At 56.3% G+C, this 11062-nt stretch overlaps 1 protein-coding gene across 2 annotated transcripts in view; it reads right to left on the bottom strand.

Annotated features, from left to right (window-relative positions):
• Nucleotides 1-5078, bottom strand: part of Capn12 (calpain 12) — a 10373-nt gene extending 5295 nt beyond the window's left edge. The window contains exons 1-11 of one of the 2 annotated variants that reach the window (XM_005399840.1): nt 4842-5078; nt 4411-4480; nt 4196-4314; nt 3873-4006; nt 3168-3336; nt 2095-2169; nt 1940-2025; nt 1801-1875; nt 981-1144; nt 657-898; nt 89-102 (exon numbers count right to left, since the gene is read on the bottom strand). In XM_005399840.1, the coding sequence (XP_005399897.1) occupies nt 89-102; nt 657-898; nt 981-1144; nt 1801-1875; nt 1940-2025; nt 2095-2169; nt 3168-3336; nt 3873-4006; nt 4196-4314; nt 4411-4480; nt 4842-5078 (1385 nt within the window). Of the gene's footprint in view, nt 1-88; nt 103-625; nt 899-980; nt 1145-1800; nt 1876-1939; nt 2026-2094; nt 2170-3167; nt 3337-3872; nt 4007-4195; nt 4315-4410; nt 4481-4841 lie in introns of both variants that reach the window. The other variant, XM_005399839.1, reaches the window with a different exon arrangement.
• Nucleotides 5079-11062: the final 5984 nt, after the last annotated feature.

Below are 11062 nucleotides of genomic sequence, written 5' to 3'. Positions count from 1 at the left end.
CAGTCCCCCGGGTCCCGCCCCCGCCCCGCCCCTGCTGGGCCTCTCCGCGCCGGGGTCGCAGGAAGGCGGGGCCGGGCGTCCGAGACCCACCTCGTCCGGAATCTGTAAGGAGCGAGCGCGGGGTCAGGGCGCGAGGAGGCCCCACCGCTCACCGCGCGGAGCCCACTCCCGCCCCTGCACGCCTCTCAGGCCCTTCCGTCTTCCTGGGGCCCCCTGGTCCTTCATTCTTGTTTGAACCTCTGGCCCCAGTCCCGAGCCAGACCCCCTTGGACCCTCCCCAGCCTTCCTTCCCTCCATCTGTCCCCTCAGATCCTTTCTCAGCCTTTTTAGGGAGTAGAGGTGCTGAAGGCTGAACTGAGAGAGCCTTTGTACAGAGCAACATCTCAGCCCTTTTTATTTTTTTTTTTTTTGAGACAAGGTCTCGATTAATTGCTCAGGTTGGGCTCAAACTTGGGATCCTCCTGCCTCAGCCTCCCAGAGTGCCGAGGTGATTGGCCTGTTCCATCATGCCAGTTCCTTCTCGACCTCCTTGGTCCCCTCCTCCCCTCTGGCTGCGCAGTCTTTGGTTCCTCGCTCTGAGTCCTGTGGCTCCCCTCTCCTCTCCGCACAGGGTCCCCTCCTCAACCCCGCGTCCCTGCCCCCTCCCCGGGCCTCACCTGGAACACGTGGAAGCCAACAGTGAGGTAGGTGAGGCCCTTGGCCCTCAGGCACCGCCGGTTACGCTGGATGAGCGACAAGAGGACTGTGCATTTGGGGGTACGACCCCCCCTCGCAGGGCCCCTCGCCCCTGCTGCCCCCCAGCCTCCCCAGGGCCCCCCTTCATCGTCGTCGTCGTCGTCCTCCTCCTCGTCTGGCTCCAGCAGCGTAAGGCGGAACTGGGGATTGGTCCAGAAGGTTTCTAGGAGGGGAGGAAGAAGTGGGGTCCGCAGGCTGCCAAGGCCCCGCCCTCAGCACGCCCCGCAGGGCCCCTCAGGCCTCACCAGCGCTGGGCTGGCTCCCGCCGGAGTTGAAGCCGCGCACCCAGCGGCCCTGGAAGGTGTGGATGTGCCAGCCGCCCCCCGCCGGGCTGGGGCCCAGCACCTCCGGGCTCAGGGAGCAGATCTGGACCGTGTTGAAGTGCTGGAGGAAATCCTGCAGCTCCATCCTGGAGGGCGCCCCAAAAGCTCAAGACCCCAGAAGTGGCCCCCAATCACAAGGCCTCTCAGGTCCTTACTGCCAAGTACCCAGAAATCACCAGCCCCTGTAGGTGCCCCAGGAGTCCAAGTCTTTGGAAATGCCCCACAGACCAGACTGCCCCCAAATATCATCAGATGGCTTTTATAAAACCGGAAGAGCCAGGTATGATGGCACATGCCTATTATCCCAGCCCCCTAGAAGGCGCTCGTGTTTGCACCCAGCCTGGGCAACTTAGTAACTTAACAAGCATCTAGTTAGGTTATAGAAGGGCTGGAGGCGGGGCTCAAAGCAAAGGCCCTGGATTCAATCCCCAATACTGAAAAAAAAAAAAATACATTAAGACCCCAGTATCAACAAGTATCCCTCAGAATCTCAATATTGCCAGATCTCAAGAAATGTCCTAAATGTCACTAAACCATACCGAAATCCTACCCGCCCCCTTCGACCCTCCAGCGCTTACTATGGCTCCAGTTCCTTCATCCTTGACCCCAATGTTACTGCTGCTGCAGGCAGTTTCTAACTAGGATGCATCCTCACAAATCTCTCCGTGTCCCTTTTACCCTGTTCCTCAGTCCCCGGACCCAGGGGCCCTCGCAGAGGCAGAGCTGGGAACCCAGAACTCACCAGAACTCCCCGTCCTCCTTCTTCACCAGCAGGGCATCTCGCCACTCCGGGGGCAGCGCGTCCCAGCGTGGGCAGCTGGAGACACCGGTGTGAGGGGCAGCGTGGGGGACCCCGCCCCCCACCCCGCGGCCCGTCCCACCTGTCACTCCAGGCCCCGGACCACTCCACGCGGCCCCATGGATTCCGCAGCCGCAGCAGCCGCACCTTGGTGAAGCCCAGGGACACCTGAGGACGGCACGGTGAGTGGCAGTGGCGCCTGGCCACCCCACCGGCTCACCCACAGGGACAGCTCACCTTGTGCGTGCCCGTGACCGAATACGCGTGTCCCTTCACCAGCCCCTCCTCCGTGCGGTACTCGCCCCGGTCACTCTGAGCAGAGGACAGGGGACAGTGAGCTCAAGGTGGAGGACAGCAGGAGCTGCTTCCCTCAGGCCCCCAACCCCCTGCCACCACCACAGCTCAAGCGGCCCAGGGCTCAGAAGAGGGGTGTGAGGGAGGTGGGGAGGAGATGGAAAGGAGCGCTAGCTGCAGAGACCAAGACCAGGGAGACACAGAGACAGAGCCTCAGAAACCAGGTACAGGGTTAAAGAAGTGGGCGAGTGAATGAGTTAGACCAACTCAGTGAAGACACGGACCTGGGCGTCGTGGCACACGCCGGTAAACCCTGCACTCGGGAAGGCTGAGGCAGGGAGGCCAGCCTGGGCTACAAAGTGAGCTCAAGGCCAGCCTGAACTCTGAAATGCATAATGAAACCCTATTTCAAAAAAGACAAAAAACAACAACAAAAAAAAAACAAAGATGAAGAAGAAGATGAAGAGGAAGGAGAAGAAAATGACCAGTGTGAGTGTGTGGTGGGGTCAAAGAAAAGCACATAGCCGGGAATACAGCTCAGTGGAACGTGCCTGCCTGGCAAGCATGAGGTCCTGCGTTTGAGTCCCAATACCAAAAAAAAAAGAACACATGACCCAGGCTAAGCCAATAAGCTCATGAGGATCCATCCTGGTACTGTTGTTGAAATTCTCAAAAACAGCTACTCTTTTTATTTTTACATGTTTACCCCTGTGGTGGGGAGGTGTGCCTGCAGCTATTGGAGGTCCCCCTTTGCACCTATGATGGGACAGCCTGCCCCAGTGCAACTAACCCAGAACCAGGATAGAAAAACACCTTCGCAATAGCCTCAGAACACCTAGATCCAGCTGTGCCTGAGGCTTGTCTTGTTAGGAGCGCAAATAAATTCCTCCTAACTCGCTGCAGTTTGGTTTGTGAGGGAGAATGAGTCAGTGGCAGAAGCTGAGAGGAAAAGACAGGAAGCTCCCGCCCCCGCCCGTGTGTGCGGCCTTCGGGCCGAGTGGGAGTCCCGCTCTCACCAGGGCAGTGGCGCCCACCAGGGACTCCTTGGCCAGGGCGTGGCGGAGGGCGGAGAAGAGGCCGGGCGTGTTGCCTCGCAGGTAGAGCACCTCGCCCACGCCGCCCGTGAAGTCCACAAAAGCCTCGTTCATGTGGCCGCCTCGCATGACCTCGTAGGAGCCGTGGAGCCTGGGGTGGGGGCGGGTCTGAGGCCGGCGCCGGCTTGCAGCCCGCAGCAGCCTCAGCGGGTGTTGGTGGCAGCGCAGGCCGGAAGCCGAGATCTGGACCTGGGGCCACCAGGACTGTAGGGTTTGGGCGCCCTGCGGCGGCCGTGCAGCGCCGCGCCTGAGTCTCGGAGAGGTCGGCTTTCGGGGGGCGCCTGGTCAGGCACTGCAGACCCTCAGCACGAGAGGGGATGATTTGAGGGTCTCAGGATTACAGCCAGTACCGGCGGGGGTACGTGGATGTCCCAGTGGACGAGAGACGGTCCGAGATTACAGGTTCTCGGATAAATCAGGGCCCTACGTGAGACTTCAGGGTCCTCAGGAACTGTGGGCTCGGGGACGCGGGGAGAAGGAGGCGCTCCGGACCTCAGGTCCTCGGGCCATATTGTCAGAGGAAGGTGCAGGCGGGTGTGGCTCGGTTCGGGGTGGTGGGAGCTGGGGCCCCCTGTGACTTGGGCCTGCTGCTGGGTCTCGGGGCGCGGCTGGGGCCCGGGTCCTCACTTGGCGTAGGCCTTCTCCAGGAGCGGGGCCCAGAACTCGTGCCGCTGCTCCGAGCGCACGAACATCAGCTTCCCCTCGCGCACCGGCAACCTGTCGTCCACCACGACGTCCACCCAGCGGCCGAACTGCCAGAGCTGGCGGCGAAAGGGGCAGGGCCTGGGCTCGGCTTCCAGCCACCGCCCGCCGGCCCCCCACCTCTGCCCCGGCCCTGCCGTGCCAGCCCCAGAGCCCTAGAATTATTACAGCCCCAAGGGCACCAGGCGGAAGATGAAACCCTCGTCGCTGCAAGGCGGCTGGGCATGGACAGAGGAACCGAGCTGTACCTGGAAGTGGAAGATGCCTGCGTAGCCATCGCGGAAGCTCTGTCCAGGGGGGACCACCCGGTACAGGAGCCGAGGGTACAGCGTGAGCGAGGCGGCGGCCGCGAGGAACCAGCAGTTCCCTGGAGGAAAGGCCGGGCTGGGTGAGGGAGGCGGAGCTGCGAGGCCCCGGCTGAGACTCCCGGGCCTGGGACTCAAGGCGGGTCAAGGGGTCTCACCCAGGCTCCCCTGACACACGTCGGTCCGGCTCATGTCCTCGCAGATGAACTGGGGCTCATCACAAAACTCCTAGGGAGAGGGGCCGGGGATGTAGCTCAGCGGCACAGCACTGCCTGGCAGGCTCGCGGTCCTGACTTCCTGAGTTCCCAGTCCCCTCCCAGAAACCCTCCTAGGGGTGATGGGGGCTCCAGGTCAGCCCAGGAAAGGGAAGGAGGAGCAGCTGAGAGGGCAGATGCTGGGTCCCCTGCTTCAGGTGAAAGGTCCTTCAGCCTACAAAAGGTCACGGAGTCTGGGGGCAGTGCTTGGCTTCCCTGGGCCTCCCTGAATAGAGGACGCCAGGCCTGCTCCCAACCAAAACCCCCAGCCTCCTCGCGCAGACCCCGGGGTCCAGGCCCGGCCCCCTCCCGCAGACCCAGCCCCCACACTTTACTCTGGGCCTCTTCCATTCCACCCCTTTGGCCTTCTCTGAGTCCGGCCCCAGCCGGTCATAGCCAAGGGCATCAGGTCCAGCGGGGAAGTAGGGGTCGCGGAACAGGATCCCTGAGTCCAGGCAGGCTGCTCTGATCGCGTCGTAGCTCTGGCCCCGAAAGGGCTGTGGGTCCCAGGCTCCCGTCCCTGCATCTTCATCCACCAGCTGGATTGTGACCCTGCCGTTGCCGCACGCCATCCGGACACTCTGGGCTCCCAGATGGCCCCAGGTGCTTTAACTTCCTGAGTCACGGGGCGGGGCCTCCACCTGCACCCCGCTGGGGGGTCTTCGGCCTCTGTGCGGCCTCCTCCTCGTTAATATTAATTGATGGTTTGGCGTGCAAGGGAACAGGACGCCTCTTCAGTGGTTTCCTCCCTGCGGCGTGGGGCCTTCAGTTGTGGCCAGGGCAGCAGCTTAATGGGCTTGACCAGCAGCAGGAGGGGAGCTGGGCAGAGCTGAGGGAGGACCGGCGAGTGTCAGGAAGGAGGTCAGGTCAGTGTGGGGGTGTTTCCGCCTGCTTGTCCGTCCCAGTGAGAGCAGGGGCCACTGGGAGGGGAGCAAGGCGAAGCCCCCTCTGTGTCTCCATTCCTCAGACTCCCTTCACCTGACATTCGTCTCCTCCCCACTTCAGCCTCACTTTCTTTCTGACCCTCTGCTTTTTGTATGGCTTGTTTTGTTTTGTTTGTATCGGGAATCGAACTCAGAACCTCAAGCTTGCCAGGCAGGCTCTGTGCCACTGAGCTAAATCCCCCACTCTGACCCTCTGCTTTGGTTTGTCCACTTGTTTCTCCTTCTACTTCTCCTTCCCGTTCCCGTTCCCCTTCCCCTCCTTCTCCTCCTCCTCCTCCTCCTTCCCCTTCTCCTTCCCCTTCCCCTCATTCTCCTCCTCCTCCTTCTCCTTCTCCTTCTCCTTCTCCTTCTCCTCCTCCTCCTCCTCCTCCTTCTCCTTCTCCTTCTCCTTCTCCTTCTTCTTCTTCTTTTTGCTTTTCTTTTTTTCGATACTGAGAATCAAACTCATGACCTTGCGCTTGCCAGGCAGGCGCTGTGCCACTCAGCTCTACCCCTGGCCCTGTCTGCTTGCTTCTTGAGAAGGTTTCACTAAGTTGCCCAGGCTGCCTCAGAATTAGCCATCTTCCTGCCTCAGCCCCCTGGGTGCTGAGTTAACAGGTGTGTGCCACTGTGCCTGGCCTCCCAACTGTCTCCATCCTTCTCCCTTTGTGACCCACATGTGGTGCCTGGGTCTCTCCCTGGGGGACTTAGTTCATTCCCCTCAGACTACTGTCCTGAGCTGAGGAAGGCCGACCCCAGCCGGGGCAGCAGGGCAGGGGTCGGCCTTCCTCAGCAGGCAGCTGAGCACAAAGGGGCAGCTTTGTGCCTGCCAGTCCTGTGCTGGGCACCAGGGCCCCTGTGCCCATGATGCCCTGTTTTATCCACAGAGCCCCACGTCTGGGCAGAGGTGCATCTCCCCAAAAGACTCTGGAGCAATTGGAAGAAAAGGGAGAAGCAGGTTCAGAAAAGCCAGAAACCCACTCTTGGGGCCTCCGGTCCTAGCAGAGCCTAGTCATCTGGTGCACTCAGATGTCCCCAAGTCTTCCAGCGTCCTCCCTTCCTAGTAGGCCAGAAGATAGCGGCATGATCAAAACCTACCATGTAGCCGGGCGTGGTGGTGCACGCCTGTAATCCCAGCACTCAGGAGGCTGAGGCAGGAGGATCCTTGCGAGTCTGAGACCAGCCCAGGCTACAAAGTGAGCTCAAGGCCAGCCTGAACTGCATAGTGAGACCCTATCTCAAAAAAGACCAAAAAAAATACCCCAAAAAAACAAAAAACAAAAAACAACCTACCATGAATGCTTACATTTTTAAAATTTATTATAGTAAAATTTATTACATCGTCATCAAACCCCCTCAGAATCCCCCCTCTCCTCAAACACACTTAGCCACCTTCTTTTCTTTTTTTTTTTTTTTTCCAGTACCAGGAATTGAACTCATGACCTTGTACTTGCCAGGCAGGTGCTGTGCCGCTGAGCTAAATCCCCAGCCCTGGTCCTGCCACTTTCTGAAGCAGTTCTGGGAGTCCTCTTTCTTTTTTTTTTTTTGGTACTGAGAATTGAACTCAGGACCTTGTGTTTGCCAGCAGGCACTTGTGCCATTGGGCTATATCCCCGGCCCATGGAGTCTTCTTTCCTAACTGTCTTTAGTTGTGTAGTTGTGGCTGCCTTGACATTTACCTTTCATGGTCATTTTGACTATGGGGCAAAGCCGGAAGTCACACAGTGCCTGATCTGGTAAGTAAGGTGCATAAGGATAAAATATAATCTTATTTGTTTGTTTGTTTTTGAGATAAGGTCTCACCATGCAGTTCAGGCTGGTCTTGAACTCACTATGGGGCCTCGAACTCCCAGTGATCTTCCTGCCTCAGCCTCCCAAGTGCTGGGATGACAGGTGTGCGCCACCACGCCCAGCCACAATGTTTTTATGAGCCTGCTCTTCCATTGGATGCACTTAGCATCAACATTCACCATATTCTTTTTTTTTTTTAATCACACCTTGTAAAGATAAGGCTGGGGATATGGCTCAGTGGCACAGAGCCTGCCTGGCAAGTGCAAGGTCCCGAGTTTGATTCCCAGTACCAAAAAAAAAAAAAAAAAAAAAGGAAAAGAAAGTGTTTTAGCACCGGGCATGGTGGTGCATGCTTGTAATCCCAGCACTTGGGAGGCTGAGGCAGGAGGATCCTTGCGAGTCTGAGACCAGCCTGGGCTACAAAGTGAGCTCAAGGCCAGCCTGAACTGCATAGCCAGACCCTGTCTCAAAAAGACAAAAAAGAAAAAAGAATAAAGATACTCATGAAAGAGGACTTCCAGAAGTGCTTCAGAAAGTGGCAAGAACAATGGGACAAGCGTGTTCAGAGCAAGGGGGAGTATTTGGAGGAGATTAATGGCACTATATCTTTTACTGTAATAAATTTACATATTTGCCGATATTTTGATCACCCCATGTATTGTCCAAGCCCCCCGGCTGCACAGCCACGAAAAGGCTCCTAAGACAGCCGGACATGGTGGTGAACACCCATAATCATAGCACTCTGGGAAGCACAGGCAGGGTAGTTGCATGTTTGTGTCCAGCCCGTGCAACTTAGTGAGACTCTCATGTGTTTGTTTGTGTTTTGGTACCGGGAACCAACTCAGGATCTTGCGCTTGCCAGGCAGGCGCTTGTGCCGCTGAGCTATATCCCCGGCCAACTTAGTGAGACTCTGTCCCAAAATAAAACTTAAAAAAGCCTGGTGGCATAGCTCAGTAGAAGGCCCTGGGTTTAATTCCCAGTACCAAGACAAAAAGAAAACAGGTTTTCTTCCCTTAGAATTGCCAAGACCCAGCCCCCTACACACACACACACACACACACACACACAAACAAAGTGATAGGAGAGATTACAGCACATTATTGGGATTAGGAGCCAAGAGCACAAGTTCAAATTCCAGCTCTGCCACTTAGAGCTGTGTGTCTTTGGGCAAGTCACTTAACCTCTCTGTGCCTCAGTTTCTTCATCTCTACAACAGGGTTGATCACAAGCTCTTCTTTGGAGGGTTGTTGCTAGTATGTAGGAAGTGTTAAACAAGAGAAATGCCTCGCACAGAGTAGGTGCTCAATAAACATCATATGTCATTTGACCTTCTGAGGCTCTATCTGTGGTCCTGCAACTCTGCTGGCTCTAAACTGCTACATCTGTTACTTCCTGGGTTACCTCTGCCATCTGGCTGCCACCTGCCTTCCCAGGCCTCTAGGTCCAGCCCTTTCCTTTCATGTGCCCCTAGGTACCACTGCCCCTAGGACCAGGTATTTAATCAAACTGACTGACACCTCGAGTGACCCGTGAAACTGCCTGTTCCCTCCCGGAGTCGTTTGCCCACACGGCCCCCGCTTCACGGCCTGCCCGTCGATCAGTCGTAGGGTTCTGCTCCGTCCCAGAAGCAGGTGTTCCCTATCACACCCCACACTGCATGGGGGTACCGAATATGCCGGCACAAGACTGACCGCACTGCTAAACCTGCAGTGGATGCCCCGCTGTTTTCTTTCTTCCTTCTGCTCCCACCTCCAGTACTGGGGATCGAACCCAGGGCCCTCACACTGAGCCACCCGCCCTCCTTTGAGACAGGGTCTCGCCAAATCTCTAAATTGCCCGGGATGGCTCAAATTTGTGATCCTCCTTCCTCAGCCTCCCAGAGTGCTGGGATTACTGGCCTCCGCCACGACAGCCTGCGATAGCTGCTGCTTTAAGAGTCCATCATTTACGAGCCCACCAGAGCTCCCTTTTCCTGGAATGAGCGCCCCCATTATGTTCAGGGGTCGCAGGGGTTGCGGGGTGGCTCATTCTCAAGCCACGTGGCTCTGGGAAGGACTCCGTGTCCCCCGCCCCCCGCGGGGCTGCCTGATAATCAGGCTGCCAATCGGAGAGCCACAGCCCGGCCACACCCCTGACCACACCCCTGACCACACCCCTGACCACACCCCCTCTGGCCCCACCCCTCAGGCTGAGTCAGGTGGGCTCGGGGCGGGGCTTCCTCTGGAGTGGGCGGGGCTTCCTCCCGCCCGGGGCGCCGGCATCCAACCCGGCTGCGTCCTCAGGGGACCTTGCCAGAACCGAGGAGCTCCAGTGAAGCAGAACCAAACGATGGCCAGAGAAGGGAGCTCCAGGGCGCACAGAAGCCCTGAACCCAGCTGTAACTGAAATCAGACTCTTACATTAGAGGAGCCAGTAAATGCTGCTCTTCAAGCCTTCCTAGCTTTGTTTTACTTTTTTCACAACAACCTAAAGTAATCCTCCCAATTCAGTTCGCCTGAATGCTCCAAGCATCAGTCCTCTAGGACTGCGACACTTTCCCAGAGCAGGGTCTGGGGCCAGCTGACCGCGGTTTCCACCGGTACCTCCTTAATCTGCCTCACCAAGTCAGGACTGCACTTGGAGCCGCTGACTACGGAATAAAACCTCTACAAACTGTGAGCTGAAACAAACCAAACAAAACCCACTGCATCTAAGTCATTTTTAAAAGTCTATGTAGCCAGATGTGGTGGTGCACACCTGTAATCCCAGCACTTGGGAGGCTGAGGCAGGAGGATCGCTGAGTTCAAGGCCAGCCTAGGCCACATAGACAGTTTCTTGTGAACAAATGCTTTTTCATATTGTTGAATACAACTTTTTTTGTGGGGGGGTGGTTTGTCTTTTCTTCTGGTACCAGGAATCGAATTCACGACCTTGTGCTTGCGAGGCAGGCGCTTTGCCACTGAGCTAAATCCCCAGCCCCTGTTGAATACAACTTAACAAACACTTTCCCAGAATGGAACTCCTTCATAAGTCGGGGATTTACTGTATTTATAAAGCATTTACATTGCAATGAGTCTTATAAGTCTTATAAGTCAGCTACAATGATTTAACATATGTAAGTAGATGGGGACAGTTTACATGAAATTGCTATGCCGTTTATAGAAGGAACGTTAGCATCTGCAGATACTGCACTTCTGGAATCACCACCAAGGATGACGGTGAGCCCTAAAGAAACGCATTCACAGCCAGCCGTGGGGGCGCGTGCCTGTCATCCCCGCGCTCGGAGGCTGAGGCAAGATCATCGAAAGTTTAAGGCCAGCCTGAACTACATAGCAAAACCCTGCCTCAGAAAAAAGAAAAAAAATGGATAAAGAAATGCACACATATATGCAAGAATGTTCAGAGCAGCCCAGCTGTAAGGCAAACAAACAAACAGAATTGAAAAAAGCCTCAGATACAGTATGTGTTCTCAGCAAGAGGAGTAAACTGTGCTTGCTTCAGGCAAAGGTACCCAGCTCAGGAAACTGATGAAACTGCTGCTACAGAGGGGAATCTTGGAAACAATTGAGGCTGGGCGTGGTGGTGCCTGCCTGTAAACCCAGCACACAGGGAGGCTGAGGCAGGAGGACTACAAATTCAAGTCTAGCAACTTAGTACTGACTTTGCCAGGTCTGGTCTCAAAATTAAAAAAAAAAGTTTAAAAGGCTAAGTTGAAGCTCAATATGCAGGTTCTGGGTTCGAGCCTCAGTACTGGAAAAAAAAGAAAAGAAGAGAAGACTTCTTTTTTTTTTTTTTTGGTACTGGGAATCGAACTCAGTTTTCCTACAGTGGACCTTGCACTTGCCAGGCAGGTACTTGTGCC

This window comes from Chinchilla lanigera, unplaced genomic scaffold (assembly GCF_000276665.1).
Source record: "Chinchilla lanigera isolate Chin_1 unplaced genomic scaffold, ChiLan1.0 scaffold00067, whole genome shotgun sequence".
Taxonomy (NCBI): domain Eukaryota; kingdom Metazoa; phylum Chordata; class Mammalia; order Rodentia; family Chinchillidae; genus Chinchilla; species Chinchilla lanigera.
Note: the sequence above shows the minus strand (reverse complement) of the source record. Positions and strands in the feature narration are given on the sequence as shown.